The 22,988-nt window shown below is 43.8% G+C and overlaps 1 protein-coding gene across 4 annotated transcripts in view; it reads left to right on the top strand.

The window, feature by feature from the left end:
- LOC146688435 (junctophilin-1-like) overlaps window positions 1–22,988 on the top strand; it is a 50,036-nt gene that overhangs the window by 13,888 nt on the left and 13,160 nt on the right. For all 4 annotated transcript variants that reach the window (XM_085437893.1, XM_085437894.1, XM_085437891.1 and 1 more), the window contains exons 2-5: window positions 6,771–7,530; window positions 12,300–12,418; window positions 21,568–21,810; window positions 22,230–22,666. In XM_085437893.1, the coding sequence (XP_085294019.1) occupies window positions 6,771–7,530; window positions 12,300–12,418; window positions 21,568–21,810; window positions 22,230–22,666 (1,559 nt within the window). The remainder of the gene's footprint in view (window positions 1–6,770; window positions 7,531–12,299; window positions 12,419–21,567; window positions 21,811–22,229; window positions 22,667–22,988) is intronic.

Raw genomic sequence — 22,988 nt, 5'->3', positions numbered from 1 at the left:
TGATGCTGCACAGTTAAGCGACTGAAAAATGTGATTAATGGTTTCAAATGCCTTACAGTCTTTGACATTGTCCACTAAACAGTTGTCAAATTTAACTTAATGTCTGAGTGTTTCTTAGTTTTAGACTACTCAGCTAGTCTCATTTTTCCCCTCATTCAGTCAACTAAGAAATTCGTTTCCAGGAACATCCCCAGTTTATATACTGTTAATACTCACACCCACACCCCAGAAATCTCTATCAGCATTTGCCCCAGTGATTCTGAACATGAAATAAAGCTTAACATAGAGATACACAAATTTCTAATTGACTGTTGCATTAATAAAACCATCCATTTCAAATATTTTTGTTATTTCCCAAAAATTGGGATATTTTTATTGTCTTGTGAGTGAAAAAATATTTTCATTTCGGAGTAAAAAGAGACCTACAATACAACCATGTGTTTGAATAAAAACTCAACAACATTAAGCCCAGCACCCAGTTTTAAACATCGCTAACACAACAGCTGCACTGATGATGACGCTGGCACAGTTTAATGTGGAGCCATTAGTGACATGGCGAGCTCAAGTTCAGTAAAAAAACACAACATGTTTCTAGCGTCCAAGACAGCAGCACTGTTTCTGTAATCACCATTAAAACCTTTACTGTGAAAAAGCTGTTGGGCGTCTTTCATCATAGCAACCATCAACAAACTCGGACATGAAGACTTTGAGCAGCTACAATCCACCACCGTTTGTTTTACACCGCGAAAAATCTTCCAAGAAAAAGAGTAAAGGTACTTTTTTTTTTCATGCCTTAGTTATTTCACTTTGACTAAAATTATTTATATATTTTTTGCATTTAAGAAAACATAACATTTTAGCACGGCACATAAATACTATCACAGGGTTTTGTTTTGAGATGTTTTTTGCAGTTAAACTTTAAAACGTTGTAATTTCTAAAATGGACACTAGTGAGCAGTTCATTTTGAAAAACCTGTTTTTTCTCTTTTGAATATTCATTACTATTCATTAATAAGACAAAAGTATTTATTATCCATGGTATTTTACTTGATTAAGTCATGGACTAATCAATAGATTACTTGATTACTAAAGATGACAATATTTGTGGTTATAAATAGGCAGTCTTGTTGTTAAGTGATGACTTATCAACTCAGATAAGTCTGAGCTCAGTCTGCTCGTGCGGCTGACCGGCCAGCTACCTAGCCTGACCGGTCTCTCCAATGTGATGTTTGTGTATTGTATGTACGGTCGGCAAGGTCAGTCTCGTAATTGCCCCTTGGGAATAAATAAAGTCTTCTGAATCTGAATCTGAATTTTCAGGTCCAAGCCTCTGCTGTGCTAACTGAGGCATTGTTATTAACTTTTTGTTACGGTTTGTCATGAGGACTCACACGCAGGACTCCGTGATAGGAAGCTTCACAAGCAATTTATTTACACAGTTCACCAAATGTATATACAAATGTGCAGAAATACTGCTATATATAAAAGTGGGGGGACAGGGCTCCAGGGAAATCCAGGGAAACAGACTCTCGCTCCTCTTCCAATAATCCACAAACACGATCAGGCTAGAGAGACCAGGTTACATTTGTGACACATGGAAGACATTGTGAATCCGCGTATTCCGGGGCAGTCTTAGATGGACAGAAACAGGGTTAATCAGGGTGTCAATTTCAAAAGGGCAGATGAAGGTGGGAGATAGTTTTTTGGATTCAGACCTGAGTAGGATGAACCTGGCAGACAGCCAAACCTTCTGTCCGGGTGGTGCCGGGGTCCAGTGACAGTACGCCAAGCGCTCGGCCGTGCAGAGAAGGGCGGCTTGAGTGGCTCTCCTGGCGCGCCGACTCCTCTGGCGATGCTGCTGGAAAGAGGGCACAAAGTGCTCACCTTCAACGGCAGGAAACGGAGGTGGTTGGTAACCTAGGGACGCCTCGAAGGGGGACACTCCGGTGGCAGGGGAGGTGAGGCTGTTGTGAGCGTACTCGATCCATGGGAGTTATTCGTCTGGTTGGTGGATGTCAAGCATTGGAGTGCCGCTTCGAGCTCCTGATTGGCCCACTCCGTTTGGCCATTTGTCTGCGGATGGAAACTGGAGGAGAGACTGACCTGAGCTCTGACGACGTTACAGAATTCCTTCCAGACGCGCAACGTAAACTGTGGACCCTTGTCTGAAACTATGTCCGTGGGGATTCCATGGAGGTGTAAAACGTGGTCAGTCAGGAGCTGGGTGGTCTCTAGAGCAGAGGGGAGCTTGGGGAGGGCAACAAAATGAGCAGCTTTAGAAAAGCGATCGATGATTGTGAGAATGACTGAGTTACCTGATGAAGGTGGCTGAACGGTGATGAAGTGGATAGCAATGTGCGACCAGGGGCGGCTTGGCGTAGGCAGTGGTTGGAGTAGGCCGGAAGATGGCTGATGGACGTTGTTGTTTTGGGCACAAATTGGACAAGTGGCAATGCATTCACAATCATCTTCTGCAAGAGAGGGCCACCAGGCGAAGCGCTGAAGGAAGGTAATGGTGCGGTGGACCCCCGGGTGACAGGTGAGCCCAATGTAGCACTCGTGACCTAACAGAGGTCACGAGTTCTACAAAGAGTAAACCTGGAGGGCCCGTTCAGGGGCCTGGTTCTGTTCAATGACCCTCCCTAATGGCAAATTTGATCTCCCAGGTCAGGGTCCCAATAACACACGTGGGAGGGAGAATGGGGGAGTCCTGAGCTGTATCTTCCGAGGCAGTGAATCGGCGTGAGAGAGTGCCGGGTTTGACGTTATGAGAGCCAGGTCTGTAGGTGATCGAGAGCTGGAATCTGGTGAAAAACAGGGCCCACCTGGCTGGCCTGGCATTTGGCCGTTTAGCTGACCGAATATACTCCAAATTCTTGTGGTCCATCCACACCACGAATGGCTGGGCAGCGTTCTCCAGCCAGTGACGCCACTCCTCCAGGGCGAGCTTGATGGCTAGCAGTTCGCGGTCTCCCACGTCATAATTTCCTTCTGCGGGGGAGAGACGGCGAGAGAAGTAAGCACAAGAGTGAAGCTTACCACTTTGTTGCTGGGAGAGCACGGCCCCCACTCCGGCGTCCGAAGCGTCCACCTCCACGACAAACTGTAGACTGAGATCTGGTTGGAAAAGGATGGCCGCCGAGGCGAAACGTAGCTTCAGATGAGAGAAGGCTCATCCCAGCTGACAGGAACCTTGGGTGAGTTGAGACGAGTTATTGGCAAAGCAAGCTTACTGTAGTCACGAATGAAACGAAGGTAAAAGTTAGCAAAACCCAGAAAGCTTTGGAGTTGCTTGCGGTTAGAAGGGGTTGGCCAGTTAATGGCGGCTTTAACCTTAGCTGGGTCGGCTCTGAGGTTACCTTGCTCAATGATGTAGCCCAGAAAGGAAACTGTAGTTACGTGGAACTCACACTTCTCTTCCTTAACAAAGAGATGGTCCACAAGGAGATGTTGTAAGACCTGTCTGACATGGCGTTCGTGTTCGGTGACGGAGCGTGAGAAGATGAGGATATCATCCAGGTAAAAAAGACAAAGTGGTTGATGAAGTCCCGGAGCACGTCGTTTACCAGAGCCTGAAAAACAGCTGGAGCATTGGTGAGACCAAACGGCATGACAAGATATTAAAATGGCCAAGATGGGTGTTAAAGGCCGTTTTCCACTCATCCCCCTCACTTTTCCTGACCAGGATATTTGCATTTTGCAGGTCTTAGTGAAGATTGTGGCCCCCTGGAGAAGCTCGAAAGCGGAATTCAACAGCGGGAGAGGATATTTGTTTTTAACCGTAATGTTGTTGAGGCCTCGATAACCAATGCAGGGCCATAAACTCTTGTCTTTCCTGGTCACAAAAAAGAAGCCAGTGGCTACTGGGGAAGATGAGGGGCGAATTAAACCTGCAGCAAGTGACTCGTTAATGTACTTTTCCATGCTTTCACATTCAGGCTGTGAAAGGCTGTATAAACAGCTGGTAGGGAGCGGTGCGCCCGGGAGAAGGTCAATCCCGCAATCGTACGGCTGGCAAGGAGGCAGCGAGCACGCTCTATCTTTGCAAAAAAAACCCAGTTTGAGGTCACTCCTCCCCCCACCCCAGGTTACTCTCCTTTCTCCAATCAAGGACTGGGTTATGTTGACGCAGCCAGGGGTAGCCTAAGACTAGCGGTGTGAGGGGGGCTTTGAAAACTGCAAGGTTTCAGAATGATTTCCAGAAAGGGTTAAAGAAATGGGCTCTGTAATGTGGGTGATGTCTGGGAGACGCTGACCACTAAGGGCTGTAACTTGAAGAGAGTGTGGTAGTGTTTCAGTGCTTAGTTTTAGCTTATGCGCCAGCGAAGCGTCAATAAAGTTCTGTTTGCCCCAGAGTCAATCGGAGCCCTAAGAGAATGAGTCTTGAGTTGCACAGTTCATTTTGCTGCAATCATGAGACGTGGAGGAGACCGTGAACAGGAGACCTCATCCACCCATACTCTCCTCTCTACTGGCGGGCGGTCTTTTGGCCAAGCGTTGGCGATATGGCCTTTGCAACTGCAGTAAAAACACTCACCGGCCCTCCACCGTCAATGTCGCTCCTCAGGCATTAGTCTGGAGCGCCCCAATTGCATGGGTTGTTCACCCTCTTCCATACTGTCCGACACCTGATTGCCTCCGCCACTGGTCGCGCCTCCGCCCAGCGCCATTTCCGTGTGTCCCAGATGCCTCTGGGTAATATAGTTTCCGGTTCCCCGGCTCACTCTTAAATGCTCGTCTACCTTCATACACAGTGTAATCACATCAGAGAGAGTCAAAGGTAAGTCCCTCATTACCAGTTCATTTTTCAATTCATCACAAACATTATTCAGTGAGGTACTTATCAATGCCGACTGCCCCCACCCGCTCTCTTCAGCCAAAGTCCAAAACTCGACTGAGTAGTCCGCTATACTCCGTCTCCCCTGCTTTAAGTTCAACAATCAAAGAGCAGCCACCTCAGCCCCGGTGCCTCTTTCAAAACCACTTTTAAATTTAACGAGAAAGTCCTGCTAAGTGATCTCAGGGTCAGTTCTTAGCATGGCTTGTGCCCAGTTCAATACCTGCCTGTAACAACTGAACAATATAGGCAATTTTGGCCCCATCAGTCTCATAGGTCTGTGATCTGGGTCAAAAATCCTGCACACTTATGAAACTCACCCGAGTAAGATTCCATAGCAGGTAAAGATTGCTCCGGGGGTTCTGGGTGAGCCGGTGCGGAAGAGGTAGATAGTACGGGCGCCAGAGTTTCGGAAGCCGGTAACTGTGGAGAGACATGCAGAGGAGGCGTGGATGGGCGTTGAGCGAGGGCTTGGGTGAGCGTAGCCAGTTGCTAGTTAGTGTGCTGTAGCATTTGTTTGTGGCGTTCCAGAATTGCTTCCGGGGTGAGGACAGGCTGCAGGGTGGGGGTTGAGTCTGCTGAGTCCATGGTTGGCTGGATCATTACTGTTACGGTTTGTCGTGAGAACTCACATGCAAAACTCAGCGATAGGAAGCTTCACAAGCAATTTATTTACACAGTTCACTGAATGTATATACAAATGTGCAGAAATAGTGCTACGTACAAAAGTGGGGGGACGGGGCTCCAGGGAAATCCAGGGAAACAGACTCTCGCTCCTCTTCCATTAATCCACACACATGATCAGGCTCTCTTTCTCCAACTATCACCACACAGGAAACAGGGAAAAGGTCAAGGGAGTCTGTACACAGGGAAATGTTTGTTAGTTCAATGCTCAGAAACACAAAGGGGAAACTTAGCTGGCAACTTGACGACACTAACACGAGTCAAACACAACGATCCAGCGAAGAACAGCAGTCATCGCCTGGCTTAAATACTGGTTGTCAATGTCATGTCAATGGCTGTGAACAAAGAGAAACTTGTAAATAACTCATGAAAGAATAAAGTTACGTTGAAACCAAGCACACCATTGTTTTTCTTGTGACATTACCAATAAGTTTGATGTGTCACATGGCCCTCTTCCTATTGAAAAAAACAAAAGTTGTATCCAAGATGGCCGACTTGTAAATGGCCACCATGGTCACCGCCCATCTTGAGGAGTTTGCCCCTTCACATATACTAATGTGCCACAAACAGGACTTTAATATCACCAACCATTCCCATGTTATTACGGTGTATCCATATAAATGGCCCACCCTTTACTTAAACATGGAGTCTGCCTCACAGTGTTTTACACTTCACACGTGTCCTGGATATGTCATGCTTAAGCACATCTGTTGAACACTTTTGGATATAGTTATAATCACTGATACACTTACACAATTATATGATAACAACTTTGTAGATGGGCAGCCTGTTTATGGCAGTTGAAGTTTGTACAGTCTCCTGACACATTGCTAACATTTCTGTTGGCTAGGAATGTCACCTAAGTTGTTAATAAAATAAAATTATATTTTTACTCTACCTCTGCAGTGACTTTGTTTTTGTTTGTTTTTTTTAGCTTAGTATCCTACGCTGTCATAAAGTAATGTGGTGTGGTACGATATTTGTCTTGCTATAATGATGCATGGCCAAAAGGTTGATTAAAATGACTTTCATTCGACTATATAAAGTAGTTGGTTCATTGATTCATTGTTGGAGCTCTAGTTGCATTCTTCTTTGCATTCTTGATCTTTTTTATTTACTTTGGTAGCCTCTATCACTCACTTTGTATTCTACATTATTCTGTATATGCTTTTTATTCTGTCTCTGCTTATTTTTTATGCTTTACTCACAGTCTGTCTTCTCTCTGTGTGTCTCTCTGCTACTGCTGTAGGCACGTATCAGGGTCAGTGGAGTGGTGGCATGCGTCACGGCTATGGAGTACGTCAAAGTGTTCCTTATGGCATGGCTTCTGTCATCCGCTCACCTCTACGAACTTCGCTGTCTTCACTCCGCAGTGAGCAGAGTAATGGTACAGTACTGCGTGACAGCCTATCCGATAGCCCTGCTGGCACACGTGGTGGTTTTGTGCTCAACTTCCAATCAGATGGAGAGGGTTCAGAGAAGAGAAAGGGTCTTTTTCGCCGTGGCTCCTTTTTTGGTAGCCTTCAGCGACTACGCAAATCTGATTCACGCTCATCAATTTCTAGTAAGCGCAGTTCAGCACACAGTGACACTACTATGAGCCGCATCAGTTCAAGTGACGCCAACTCTACCATTAGCTTTGGAGATGGAGACCCTGGCGATGACTACCTGCCTCTTGAGGACAGTGTGGATGCTACCACCACCGAGTCGTATGTGGGCGAGTGGAAAAATGACAAACGCAGTGGCTTTGGTATCTCTGAGCGGTCTAATGGCATGAAATATGAAGGCGAGTGGTTGAATAATAAACGCCATGGCTATGGCTGCACCATCTTTCCTAATGGGACGAAGGAAGAAGGGAAGTACAAGAACAATATGCTGATCCGGGGTATCAGGAAGCAGCTGTTCCCACTAAAGAATACCAAGACCAAACAAAAAGTGGATCGTGCCATTGAAGGAGCAGTGAGAGCAGCAGCCATCGCCAGAACCAAGGTTGAGATTGCCATCTCCAGGTAAAATATCCTGAGAACCATAAGGAAGTTACAACTACTTTTACCACCTTTTTCTTTACTATATTGGAAGTATATTGGGTAGTATATACTATCCAAAGTTTTATCCATATTTTATCTATACTATTGTCAGAGCATATACTGATCATTATTAAATAGTATTAGTAATACTCTTAATACTACTCTGCATATTTTGGCTTGACACAAAGACATTTTATTGCTCATTTTGACACACTGGCTTACAAATGTAATTGAAACTTCATAGTAAGCATATGGTACTTAGTATTCTGTGAAATGAAAAAATATTTGCTGCTTGTTAGTTTGGGATTGTCTTTCATATGTGTCACATGTTTCAGATGATCAAATATATTTTAAAACTGGACAAAGATAACCCAGTATGTAAATGCTCATTTAGTTTATTAAAAGAAAAAAAAAGCTATCCAACCCTACCTGCTCTATGTGAAAAAGTAACCGTTAAATCCCCAAAACCTTTGGAAAAATATTCTGTCTAAACTTTTTTAAAGGGTTGAGTCTGGTTACATCTGGTGTAAAACTAACACACCATTTCAAGCCTGTTTTTCAACTGTTTTAACTGCACATCCCCCATCTCAAATATCATCAGCACCCCTAGATGCCCTCCTCCCACTGCCTCACTGATCTGACCTCCTGTGACACCTGCATATTCACCTGTACTCCTAACCAACCCCGAAGTCCCCACCAGTCAAGCCAACACCAGCATCACTTCCACCTCAATCTCCTCTGCCGGCATGCATCTCAGCCCCAGAAACCCATTTTAGATGCCATACCTAGAATCTACTGGAGCCACTCACTCAATTTTGGGCACAGTGACCCGAGTATTCTGATTACTACAGGGACAACAGTTGCCTTCAGCTTCCACGTATTTTCTATCTCCTCTCTCAGCCCTTGTTATTTCTCAGGTATCTTGTTCCTATTTCCTGATGTTGCTATTGCTACATCTTATCACTACAGCCTTCCTCCTCTGCTTGGACCCAACTACTATGTCTGGCTGGTTAGCCTTAGCACTTCCAGGCCTTACTCGGCAACGGTGTTCCTGCATGCTATGCCATCCACTTCATTATAGCTTTCCATGTATGATCTGCCAACTAGTATTTATGATCTTTGCTGTTCTTGCTCCTTTTTTCTCTTGGGTTTCTGCTGCCTGAGGTATCACCAAGCACATGATCATTCCTGGCCATCTTTCTGATGTACTGATGGATTGTTGTTGTTGTTCTTACATCCTGGATAGTAATTCTACACTCACTATTCGTTGGCCTGGATTTGGTATGAAACCTTCGATACGTGGTAAAGGCTTTTCTTTTTTTAATGTCAGTGGTTTCTATCTCCTCCCTTGGCTAGCTTATTATTCCAGCAGGGTATCTGGCAGGGCATAGGTGTTGATTACCTAGAGCTTGTTCTTCCCATTCAGCAGACTCCTCAGGATTTGCCTTGCTCTTTGGCGAAGGCAGCTTCTCTAGTGGCCTCCTCATTGTTCAGTTCACCTCTTGTATTCCCATGTAATTCTAGCTATCCTCAATATCTGGAATATTGCATTCTGATAGTGCAGTCTGCTCAGTTCTGACTACTTTCCATCTTTTTGTTGTTCAGGCTTACGTAGAACAGCAGTGGGGACAAGGTAGGGCTGGGCGATATGGCCTAAAATCCATATCACGGTATAATTTGAAGCAAGCGCGGTAACGATATATATCGCGATATATTCTTTTCTTCTGTATCACGTATTTTACACACTATAAGGCGCACTTAAAATCCTTTAATTTTCTCAAAAATCGTTAGTGCGCCTTATGTGTGAATTCTGGTTGTGCTTACTGACCTCGAACCAATTTTATGTGGTACATGGCGCGCAGAAATCTGTCAAAAATGTTTCAGTACAACTTTGGTAAGCTATGAAGCCACACCGCTTGATGGATTGCCGGAGCATTACGGCTGCCGTATTCAGGAGCCCCGCGGAGTGATCTGGGTCCAAAACTCCGTCTGCTTCAGGTCCCAAAGTCAAACGAACACTGCGGCATCACTAAGAGTTACAAACTGTCTAAATTATTTCCAGTGTTGCCAACTTGGCGACTTTGTCACTATATTTAGCGAGTTTTCAGACCCCCTTAGAGACTTTTTTTCTAAAAAGCGACTAGCGACAAATCTGGTGACTTTTTCTGGTATTATTGGAGACTTATTTATGACGACTTTTTGACGTGAAAATGCATATTGCTCTTACTCTCAACAAGCAGCGGTGCTGCCGTGGGCACCTCACCCGTGCCAAAGCACTCACAGGCGGATGATAGTCCTCCCCCATCTGCTATCAGGGCACAGAGATGTTGACCCCTATGCGTCCAAACTGCAAATGAATCGCGCATGAGCGAAGCCGCTGCTCTCGCACTGACTGTAACGCAGTCAGTTCTTCTTTTACTGTTATGCTGTTTTGTGGATCACAAGGTTTAAAACTACTTATAAACACACACACACACACACACACACACAGCAACTCCACCAGAGTGCCAATTTCGGGTCACTTTTGCAGGTGTTCTGGGAATCCATCCTACCTCAAAAAAACATCCTACCCAATGTTTCTGCGCAGACGCGGCGCATGTGCACAACACCAAAGCCGAATTAACTTCTTTTTCTCTCACCCATCTGGAATACTTCTTAAGGTTATGGTTATGGCGCGCTTTTAAGCGCTTTGGGTGCCTTGAAAAAAGCTATATAAATCCAATCCATTATGGTTAGGGTTATGGTTAGGTTTAGTCACAAGTCACCGTCAAATTATAATACGGGTAGGACAATTTGTCAGAGTAGGATGGTTTCTCAGAACACCGGTCCAAGCCCGGATAAAGGAGCAGGGTTGGAATTGTGACATTAAAAAACAATAATTGCTAAAAGAAATTTAATTTATAGTTCTAAATAAATTCTAACTGCATTTAGGACATTTTTTACTCACTTTTTGCCTCTTCCACGATGTTATTTCTCTGTAGGTTACAGAGAGGTTACAATTACATTGGCAGAGGCTTCCATGTGGTGTTAGGCAGTTTATTGGACGTTAGTTAGATGGGACCAGTCCCTTCGAAGGGTCCTTGGTAATCAAGACTGTCCAGCCTTCAGTTAGCTGTTCCAGTTGCATCCATTAGCAGCTGGTTCATTTGTTCTGCCAGGTGCTCACTGAATACAGTTAGGCTCTTAGGCAGTAGGTGTGAATGATGTGCGGGCCTGGTGCTGGCGAACTCATGCTTGAGACTCTTTCTTGGATGTGATGGTCACATCACATGACATGCAGTTTAGAGTGGTTGCTATGGGGTGCTCTTAGATCCACTAAACACTGAGTATTGTTGTTGTGTTGCATCCATCTCCCATATGCTATTCCAGTGTTGCTTCATCTCCAGTCTTGGTGGGACTGCTCTCATATTGTTTTCCTGCCTTATATTAATGCATCTTTGATGGTTTAGTAGAGAACATCTGGTTTATTCTCATGGTTTCTACTTCTGGTGTACCTCTTAAGGCGGTTAGCCAAGACTGTGTATCTTTGTTTGGTTGTTTCAAAGGCCTCAGAATTAGCAGCTTGTTGTACTTCTTCTACACTCCATTCTTCCTCATACCTTTCTGCAGTTTAAATATTTTGCTAACTTCCTGCAGTTTTCCCTTGATCTCAGCCTCTTTCTGCATGGCGGGTATTGCTACTTGTGGCTGGTCAACTTATAGCCAAGCATCTCAAGGATCACTGTTGCTGTGGTATAGATCAGCTGGTTGGTTTTAGTAATGATCACAGCAGGGATTTTATGTAATGTTGGATTCAAATGTTGCATCGCTTTGACCTTCAGATACTAACCCCAAGTTGCTCTCCGATACATCCATCAGCGTATGCATGTGTGTGAATGCTTAGATAGAATGCACTTAAAGTGTAGAAGAAAGTGCTTGTGTGCATGGCTGTGAATGGGTGAATGTGATCTAAAGTGCTGTGAGTGCTCCAGGAGAGTAGAAGTGCGCTATATAAGAATCAGTCCATTCACCATTTTAAGTCTGGATGAGCTGAATAGTGTTCATAAAAATTGATGCATATTTCTAATCAAATGTGATACCCATGTAACCCTCTACATAATTTTAATGTTTCTTTTTCTATACTGTTCCATTTTAATCACCCTTTGGTTTTTACCTCTTTAGCCAGTTTGGCAGAAATACTTTGTTAGATTGACAGAGAAACCACATTCCTCAGTACAGCACCAAGAAAGCTCTTAGGGGTTTATACCCCATCCCTAAGACATCTGGGAAGCTCTTGGGGGCGGGGGGGGTAAACAAACATATGTGTTAGTTTCCTCATTATTTCATCATTAAGGAGATAAAAGAAGTGAAGTTTATTCCTTTAGAAAAATATCAAATCAAATCAAATAAATTCAGCAACACTAAAAGCCCTGAAAGACCCCTCAAGGCAATGAAAGTAGATATTTACAAAATCCTTTCCTTGATTAAGAGAAAAACTCTTCAGTTACTAGCCAAGTCAAAAACACACAAAGACGAAGGCTTATCGTTGTCAAAGTCTACAACTAAGAGAAATGTCCAGCCAATATCAAAGGAGAGAAAAAAACCTAAAAGCTGTGTGCATCACATTTCTTCACAGCTGCCTTGCATATCAATGCTTTTTAGAAGCCCCAGATGGCAGCCCCATGGAAACTATTGAAACACTTCCAAATAAACCAGACAGAGCACACTATGCTGAGTATGTTAGTTACTAATGAGTATATGGATTCTTGCAGGACGTCCCATGCCCAGGTCAAAGCAGAGTGTGCAGATCAGGCTTCACAATCAGCCTGCCAGGATTCTGATATTGCCCGAGCTGTGGCCAGGGAGCTCTCCCCATCTTTCCATCAGCCAGGTACTGTAACACCTGCACATGTTGTAGAGCTGCTGCTTGTAAACATGCGATGTTGAACTTCTGTTGTTAGGTTTAATTTGTGACCTTCTGTATGATTGAAATGCCTAAAAGGTTATGAAAGGTTTTAGAACAACTGTTTGAAGGTTGGGTTTGAAACCCTTTGAGGTTGTCTTGGTCCTCCCCTATTTTCTTCAAATTTTGCTACCAAGGAGCCAGATCATATTGCAATGTTTTTTTTAAAATGGTCTTTAGCAATAGTTCTCCATGCCTTCTGAAGGTTCTTACAAAGGTTTGGATATCGGCTGCTTTTTCCACAAATTTTCAGTCCGGTCTTTGTACCTGATCATTTTCAGTGGAATGTTTTTTGTTAACATTAACCTGTGAACTTCAGACAAAAAAAGGCGTGAAACAGTGTTGTATCTGCACACATTTTAAATTGTATCTTCAGGCACAAAAAAAACTATTTTGATTGTATGATAAATGCCAAATATAACACAGTTTGACAGGCATAAGAGTATTTTTACATCGAAAAGTGATTTCCAAAGAGCTTTTAGTTGAAACCTTGGCATATCTTGGCATGGTGTGTTCTTTAAAAAATTAAGAACCGGGGTGGCAGGAAGTAGAGCAGATCATCTACTGACTGAAAGGTTGGTGGTTCAATCCCTGGCTCTCCCTAGTCTGCATGCCAAATATCCTTGGGCAAGACATTAACTCCAAGTTGCTCTCTGGTACATAGTAGTTAGTAGGTAGTTAGTAAGCACTTCAAAGTATAGAAGATAGTGCTTGGCTGAATGTGGCATGTTGTGTAGAGCGCTTTGAGTACTCTGGGAGAGTAGGAACTGCTATATAAGAATCAGTCCATTTACCATTTTTAAATGATCTTTAGGGCTGGACCTGGTGACCCTGAACACAGCCTTAGTTATGCTACAATAGGTCTAGGCTGCTGGGGGTTTCCATGATGCACTTCTTCTTCACTCACCTCTTTTTTTATACAGTGTGTTTATACAACAATGATTCAATCATTGGTTTTAATTAATCGTTAGTTATTGTTAATCTCTTTCCGTCTTCCTCCACTCACCCAACCCCTCGTGCCAGATTACCACCCCTCCCTGACCTTAGTGCTGCAGGAGGTTTCTTCCTCTTAAAAGTTTTTTTTTTTTTTTCTTCCTACTGTCGCCAAGTGCTTACTTAGGGAGTGCAGAATTATTAGGCAAGTTGTATTTTTGAGGAATAATGTTATTATTGAACAACAACCATGTTCTCAATGAACCCAAAAAACTCATTAATATCAAAGCTGAATGTTTTTGGAAGTAGTTTTTAGTTTGTTATTAGTTTTAGCTATTTTAGGGGGATATCTGTGTGTGCAGGTGACTATTACTGTGCATAATTATTAGGCAACTTAACAAAAAACAAATATATACCCATTTCAATTATTTATTTTTACCAGTGAAACCAATATAACATCTCCACATTCACAAATATACATTTCTGACATTCAAAAACAAAACAAAAACAAATCGGCGACCAATATAGCCACCTTTCTTTGCAAGGACACTCAAAAGCCTGCCACCCATGGATTCTGTCAGTGTTTTGATCTGTTCACCATCAACATTGCGTGCAGCAGCAACCACAGCCTCCCAGACACTGTTCAGAGAGGTGTACTGTTTTCCCTCCTTGTAAATCTCACATTTGATGATGGACCACAGGTTCTCAATGGGGTTCAGATCAGGTGAACAAGGAGGCCATGTCATTAGTTTTTCTTCTTTTATACCCTTTCTTGCCAGCCACGCTGTGGAGTACTTGGACGCGTGTGATGGAGCATTGTCCTGCATGAAAATCATGTTTTTCTTGAAGGATGCAGACTTCTTCCTGTACCACTGCTTGAAGAAGGTGTCTTCCAGAAACTGGCAGTAGGACTGGGAGTTGAGCTTGACTCCATCCTCAACCCGAAAAGGCCCCACAAGCTCATCTTTGATGATACCAGCCCAAACCAGTACTCCACCTCCACCTTGCTGGCGTCTGAGTGGGACTGGAGCTCTCTGCCCTTTACCAATCCAGCCACGGGCCCATCCATCTGGCCCATCAAGACTCACTCTCATTTCATCAGTCCATAAAACCTTAGAAAAACCAGTCTTGAGATATTTCTTGGCCCAGTCTTGACGTTTCAGCTTGTGTGTCTTGTTCAGTGGTGGTCGTCTTTCAGCCTTTCTTACCTTGGCCATGTCTCTGAGTATTGCACACCTTGTGCTTTTGGGCACTCCAGTGATGTTGCAGCTCTGAAATATGGCCAAACTGGTGGCAAGTGGCATCTTGGCAGCTGCACGCTTGACTTTTCTCAGTTCATGGGCAGTTATTTTGCGCCTTGGTTTTTCCACACGCTTCTTGCGACCCTGTTGACTATTTTGAATGAAACGCTTGATTGTTCGATGATCACGCTTCAGAAGCTTTGCAATTTTGAGACTGCTGCATCCCTCTGCAAGATATCTCACTATTTTTGACGTTTCTGAGCCTGTCAAGTCCTTCTTTTGACCCATTTTGCCAAAGGAAAGGACGTTGCCTAATAATTATGCACACCTGATATAGGGTGTTGATGTCATTAGACCACACCCCTTCTCATTACAGAGATGCACATCACCTAATATGCTTAATTGGTAGTAGGCTTTCGAGTCTATACAGCTTGGAGTAAGACAACATGCATGAAGAGGATGATGTGGACAAAATACTCATTTGCCTAATAATTCTGCACTCCCTGTAATATCAGATATTTATATTGAACTGAATAAAGACAAAAACACAGCTTTTTTGATATTTGCATAGAAAGTAAAATCAGATTATGACAGAAAATGTAGATAGATACAAAGATACAGTTTAGTGAGAAGTAAAAAACTTAATGTGTGAAAACTATAAATAATTCTGCACTCCCTGTAAGGCATAGGTGTCAAACTCTGGCCCGCGGGCCAAATTTGGCCCGCAGCCTAATTACATTTGGCCCGCGAAGCCATACCAAATGACTATTAGAGCTGGCCTACTGGTATTATACAGCTAATATATATATTGTTTAGTATTAAGCTTTGCTTGTTCTATATTCAGTTTTTCAGCAAAACGTGCTTGAGTCCATAAGAAAAGATTCATTCTTATATCTAGAGGAAGATTTTTTTTTCAGTAAATATTAACGTTAGCCCGCGACTTTGTTCCAGTTTTGAATTTTGGCCCACTGTGTATTTGAGTTTGACACCCCCGCTGTAAGGGTTCATCTGATTGTTGATCTTTTCTCTGTATTATTGTAGGGTACCTTACAAAATAAAGTGCCTTGAAGAGACTTAAATGGAAGTGTACAGAGTGCTTTCGGTTCAGCACCCACGTCACTCAGCTCTCTAGCTGACTGCACTAAAAAAGGAAAAACGCTCATTGGAGAAACTATCATCACCTGCTGGTTAATGTTTTAATTACACAGGTGGGTTGCACCTGAGACATTTGTTGGTTTTGAAGTCTCTTCATGTTCAGTGCATTGTCAAGAATTGTCGAGACTTTGATAGAGGGACAGACATCAGTCTTTTGGGCAACGGGTGACATGGACTGCTGTGGTACAGGAGAGTAGTGGATAGGCCAGGCACTACCTGTGGGTGACCCCACAGGAACTAGATAGATCCAGTGTGGTGACTGTGGGTGCTGTTGTTGACCAGGACACCAAGTGGTGGTGATAGTACCAATTATCTTGTTGCTGGCCTTGCATAGACTGGAATCTCCTTTTCTCTGCCTCTGCTGCGCTTTCAAAATCTATCAAATGCTTCATTTTCCTGTTTTAGACATTTCTGCTCAGCTTCATATAGTTCCTCCAGCTTCCTTCTCTGTTATGTATGACTGTGACAGATTCAAAGTTGTATTAGCTTTGGCCTCGTGTTTGCTCACATGAGCCTCAGGAATGGCCAGCCTTTCACAGCTTCGTCCACTCTCACCATCGTAGTCTGGATTGTTTTGACTTTACCGGGGATGTGTGCTGAAATGCAACAACAGGGCCACTTTTTTTCTCCATAACTCGGTGTCCTGATGGAAGTTTCTCATCTGAATATTCAAACAGTTATATGCTACGTACTGTATACATGGCATGCACTAAGTTGTCCACTGTCAGAGGCCATAAGAAGATCATTTGTAACCTTCACTAAAGCTGTTTCTGTGCTGTGATGAGCTCTGAAACCTGACTGAAACTCTTCAAATAAACCTCTGCAGATGATCTGTTAGCTGTTTGACAACTACTCTTTCAAGGATGTTTGATATAAAGGAAGGTTGGAGATTGGCCTATAATTAGCTAAGACTGCTGGGTCTAGAGATGCTTTTGAGTAAAGGTTTAACTACAGCCAGCTTGAAGGCCTGTGGTACATAGCCGATCATTAGAGATAGGTTGATCATATTTAACCTCCTAAGACCCGAACTCTTCCACGGCATGCATTTTTAATTTCTATTTGGTATTTGGGCTGATTGGGTCCTGATGAATGTAAAAACAAAGATTTGCCAGATTTTTTTTTTACCTAATTTTTGTTTCTGAGAAAAATGAGAGCCACATATGAGGATATTCATTTAAAATTTCGATAGAACAGTAGCAGTATAATGTCCTCGGTGGAGTGGATATCAGGCCCTTGTAGAGCAAAATTGAGTATTTTGGTCTAAATAACCCAAAATGTGATGTCCACATATGTGGACGCCAGGTCCTAGGAGGTTAAGATCGAAGAATTAATTAATGGCAGGACTTCTTTGAGCAGTTTTGTAGGAATGGGGTCTAAAAGACACGTTGATGGTTTGGAGGAAGTAATTATTGAAGCTAACTCAGAAAGATCAATTGGAGAAAAAGAGTCTAACTTAACATCAATGGTACTAAGAGTAGCTGTAGATAATAATACATCTGTGGGATGATTATTGGTAATTTTTTCTCTAATGATAAAAATGTTATTTGTGAAGAAGTTCATGAAGTCATTACTGGTTAACGTTAAAGGGATGGTTGGCTCAACAGAGCTCTGACTTTTTGTCAGCCTGGCTACAGAGCTGAAGAGAAACCTGGGGTTGTTCTTATTTTCTTCAATCAGTGATGAATAGTAAGATGTTCTGGCTTTGCGGAGGGCTTTCTTATAAAGCAGCAAACTATTTCTCCAGGCTAAATGATGATCCTCTAAATTTGTGACACGCCATTTCCTCTCCAGCTTACGAGTCATCTGCTTTAGGGTACGTGTTTGAGAATTATTCCACGGAGTCAAATACTTCTGATTAGAGACCTTAGTTTTCACAGGAGCTACAGTATCCAGAGTCGTACAATATAATTATTTTATCTGAGCTCAGAACTAAATCAGATAAAAAGTCTGAGAAATCAGACAAACTCTGTGTAAGGCCCAGGTGGACGATAGATGATAACAAGTAAGACTGGTTTCTGAGTTTTAAATCTGGGGTGGACGAGGCTAAGCATCAGGCTTTCAAATGAATTAAAAGTCTGTCTGGGTCTTTGGTTGATTAATAGGCTGGTGTGAAAGCGTTGTGCAGCTTTCGATACTGTCGACCATAATATCCTATTAGAGCGATTAGAACATGCTGTAGGTATTACAGGTACTGCACTGCAGTGGTTTGTATCATATCTATCTAATAGACTCCAGTTTGTGCATGTAAATGGAGAGTCCTCTTCACACACTGAGGTTAATTATGGAGTTCCACAGGGTTCAGTGCTAGGACCAATTCTGTTTACATTATACATGCTTCCATTAGGCAGCATCATTAGAAGACATAGCATACATTTACACTGCTATGCTGATGACACCCAGCTCTATCTGTCCATGAAGCCAGATAACACACACCAATGAGTTAAACTGCAGGAATGTCTTAAAGACATAAAGACCTGGATGGCCGCTAACTTTCTGCTTCTTCATTCAGATCAAACTGAGGTTATTGTACTCGGCCCTGAAAAGCCTAGAAATATGGTATCTAAGCAGATTCTTACTCTGGATGGCATTACCTTGGCCTCCAGTAACGCGGTGAGGAACCTTGGAGTCATTTTTGACCAGGACATGTCCTTCAACGCACATATTAAACAAATATGTAAGACTGCGTTCTTCCATTTGCGCAACATCTCTAAAATTAGAAATATCCTGTCTCAGAGTGACGCTGAAAAACTAGTTCATGCATTTATTACTTCCAGGCTGGACGACTGTAATTCATTATTATCAGGAAGTCCTAAAAACTCCCTGAAAAGCCTTCAGCTAATCCAAAATGCTGCAGCAAGAGTCCTGACAGGGACTAGAAAGAGAGAGCAGATTTCTCCTGTTTTGGCTTCCCTTCATTGGCTTCCTGTTAAATCCAGGATTCAAAATCCTGCTCCTCACATACAAGGTCTTAAATAATCAGGCCCCATCTTATCTTAATGACGTTGTAGTACCATATCACCCTATTAGAGCACTTCGCTCTCGCTCTGCAGGCCTACTTGTTGTTCCTAGAGTATTTAAAAGTAGAATGGGAGGCAGAGCCTTCAGTTTTCAGGCCCCTCTTCTGTGGAACCAGCTTCCAGTTTGGATTCAGGAGACAGACACTATCTCTACTTTCAAGATCAGACTTCAAACTTTCCTTTTTGCTAAAGCATATAGTTAGGGCTGGACCAGGTGACCCTGAATCCTCCCTTAGTTATGCTGCAATAGACATAGGCTGCCGGGGATTCCCATGATGCATTGAGTTTTTCCTTTCCAGTCACCTTTCTCACTCACTATGTGTTAACAGACCTCTCTGCATTGAATCATATCTGTTATTAACCTCTGTCTCTCTTCCACAGCATGTCTTTATCCTGTCTTCCTTCTCTCACCCCAACCGGTCGCAGCAGATGGCCCCGCCCCTCCCTGAGCCTGGTTCTGCTGGAGGTTTCTTCCTGTTAAAAGGGAGTTTTTCCTTCCCACTGTCGCCAAAGTGCTTGCTCATAGGGGGTCATATGATTGTTGGGTTTTTCTCTGTATCTATGAAGCGCCTTGAGGCGACTTTTGTTGTGATTTGGCGCTATATAAATAAAACTGAATTTAATTGAAAAATTGCTGCCACACCGCCCCCTCGGCATGTGCTTCGAGGTTTCTGGTAGTTAGAATGACTCGGGGGTGTTGATTCATTTAAACTAACATAATCATCCTGCTGCAACCAGGTTTCTGTAAGGCAGAGTAAATCGATTTGTTGATCAATTATTAAGTCATGTACTAACAGAGACTTGGAGGAGAGAGACCTAATATTTAATAATCCACATTTCACTGTTTTACTCTTTGGTTCAGATGTGGATGCTGTATTGTTCTTTCTTTGTGATTGTTTATGTTTAAGTTGTTTGTTGCTGGTTTTTAGTTTGTTTTTTGTCTGTTTGGGAGCTGACACAGTCTCTATGGAGATGGGTTTTTGGGGAAGTAGCAGGAGGAGAGAAGCTGCAGAGAGGCGTGTAAGACTGCAACTCTGCTTCCTGGTCCCAACTCTGGATAGTCATATTTTGGGGGGTTTAATAAATTTGTCCATATTTCTAGAAATGAGAGCTGCTCCATCCAAAGTGGGATGGATGCCGTCTCTCCTAACAAGACCAGGTTTCCTCCAGAAGGTTTGCCAATTATCTATGAAGCCCACATGCTCCACCAACCTGGCTGTCTGAAAGTGGTAGATGCTGGTCCAGATAAATTGAATCTCTAATAATTTGCACATTTCTTTCAGTGTGAAAGACATGAGCGATGTGCACTAGTCAGTCAGTCAGTATCGCTTTCAAGAGATACTCACCCACTCTGACTCCAACCCTGGGTTAGATCAGAGTTTGGGGGACCAGGTTCTGGATGCAGCCCAAGTCCACCATATAGCCTTGTGTATACCCCCTTGGTAACTTACCGGTGTGCTGTACGTCCCTCTCAGATGGATAGAGGGTGTTGGAGGGCCTGCAACATGGAACACCTGTCTGACCTCCATCCATAGACATTCCCAGCAGATGTGTCCTTATCACGTGCACCTCCAACACTCCTGCCCCAAGCTCGTGTGGGTCCTGGTGCAGTGCCTGGGAAGGCAGAACAGGGAGATGTGATTGCAGCACAGAAGGGAAACCAGCATCTCGGAGCTGAGACTGGCCTCATCCCACTCGTTAGGCGGCCGCGTCTCTCAGTCTCCTCTAGCCATGCTGCTTGTGGATCTCTGCCAGCATGACTACCACCTCCAGGCTCGCTGGTCGAGGGCAGTGGACCCATTGCGCTGTCTTCCCAGGGAACCCCTCCACGAATTGTTCAAGGTCCACCAGCTCAAACTGCCACGCTTCCCCCTCTGATCCCCCGGGCTGCAGCCACCACATCAGAGAACCGCTGGGCCCATGAACTGCTGAGTGAAGGGCCAATACTCTGCCGACATTGCACTTTTCCAGAATTGCCAGCGGTCCAGCATGGCCCGGCAGATGTTGGGAAAGCACCGCGATGCCGGCAGCAAGCTCAGGGCCACCATCTAAGCCTCCCTCCATAGCAGCAGCAACCACTCGTCCATAGGCCACTGACACCCCTCTGCTGTGGCCAGGAGTGTCTTCAGTTTCCCCTTACGCACCACCATGTACTGTTTGTGCACGGCTGTGAGCTCTGCCGCCATCTGACCCAGCAGCTGGGCCAGCTGTACAGGCTATGGATCTGACATGCGTCCTGCGTTTTCGGGACAACTGTGATAGACAGACCCAGTAAACAGCGTTTTCAGGTAAGTGACCATTTATTTAAAGACTTCTTTGAGTTTTGTTGTGGCAGCTTTGCAGCTGACATGTCTCAGCTTGGCAACAACAACCCTCTGCCAGGTCCCTGCGTCAGTAAAAAGGAAGAGCCTGATTAGCAGACTGGCCCCAGCTGCACTGCCAGCCTCTCTGGCACTGTGCTCTGAGCCCACTGTGCCACCCCTCTTCTGCAGCGGAGCTACAGACCACACCTCCACCACAGTGGTGTTGATACATGGTGTCCAAATTTGTAACTGTTCCAACTGTAATTATTTTTTGTTTTTTTGGGGGGTTTTTTAAGGCAGCTGTGTCCGATCTGACTTTGATCTGTCTTTCAAACTAAGTGTAGAGAACAAAAAGTCTTTGTGTGTGTGTGTGTGTGTGTGTGTGTGTGTGTGTGTGTGTGTGTGTGTGTGTGTGTGTTTGTTTCTAGGACCCGACTACACACTGCAGAAGTACAGTGACTCGCAAGATGTAACTGAGAAGCCCAGAGAGGAGACAAAAGAGAAATCTCTTTCGGGGAGCCCACATTTCTACAGGAAAGGCACAACACCAACCCAGTCTCCATCTGCAAGCCCAGGTCCCAGCCCTAGTCCTTCACCTACTGCTGCTAAAAAGGCTTTTTACAGCAGTAAAACTCTTGCCTCTGATGCAGCAGCGGAGGCTTTGACAGCAGGTAAGCAACTTTATTGCATGTTTGTCTATCAGATATTAGCTGTAATAGTAATACAGCTAATTTCTACATATTTACTGCAACAGGAGGTTTCCCAACAGTCTGGAGGAAGTTCTCCTGAAAGCTGTTATTTTTTTCTTTGACTCTGTAGTTCATCTCATCCTGAACCATCTGTGTTTGGTGGGTTTAGGTTGGATTAGGTTATAGAGACCCATGGTTTGCCAATTAGGAAGCTGGAGGGTCTTTTTGCTTATTGTCTTGCTGAAAATTAACAGCATCCCGCAGATACTGTGAAGCTGAACTGAGATGTGAAGCTTGACTGAAAACTTGAAATTCTACCTCCTGAACCAGTATATTGTATACGCATTAGTCATTTGGTTAACTGTGGTCTCCATTACTCCTGTCTTTTTTTCATTGTACAGGCATAACAAAAGCAGCGTCAAAACTTTCTCTGAGACAGCAAGTAAGGCAACAAGAGGCTTCTCCAGCAGTCAAACAGTCTGCTACCACTACAGTCAGCAGTTACTCAAGCAATGGACAGATTCACTCCCAGTTCCATGGTTACCATGTTAAAGCAACTCTTAAGATTCAACCCCCTGAAGAACCAATTGGTGTAGTGGATGATCTTCACCCATCTGACCTTGTACACTTGCTGCCATCACCTGTCAAACAAATTCAACCACCAGCACCAAAACCCCTGCCAGCCCCTATCCCTTCACAAGTTCCAGCAAAAGATGGCACCAAAGCACAAGAGCCTCCCAAGGAACCGCAAAAAAAGGAATCAAGCAAATCAAGGAGCCTTGCAGAAACCAAGAAAGCCAGTATGGAAATGGATCCTGAAATTGTAGAGGACAAATCGGTGAGTTGAGTTGCCACACATATTTTTATAATATAGTATTCTAACAATCAGGGAGAATCGAACGCACAGTGAGTGTGCGTGTTCAGATTGTACTGACATGACTTATACTTTCTAGAATTTCCCACCAATGTTACAATAACTATAATCTGAATATGGATATATGTCCAGCATTAGGGCTGTTGCCATATCATGGTGCCCACGGTAATACCACAATACATTTTTACCTCATATAAAAGTGCCATATTTTGATATTAATGATATAACAATGCTATACATTTACATTCCCTAGCACACACACACAGACAGACATGTTTAGCAGTGA

Source organism: Copadichromis virginalis, linkage group LG18 (genome assembly GCF_057382275.1).
Source record: "Copadichromis virginalis isolate Kocher_CV1m ecotype Utaka linkage group LG18, C_Virginalis_male_GT1.1, whole genome shotgun sequence".
Taxonomy (NCBI): domain Eukaryota; kingdom Metazoa; phylum Chordata; class Actinopteri; order Cichliformes; family Cichlidae; genus Copadichromis; species Copadichromis virginalis.
Note: the sequence above shows the minus strand (reverse complement) of the source record. Positions and strands in the feature narration are given on the sequence as shown.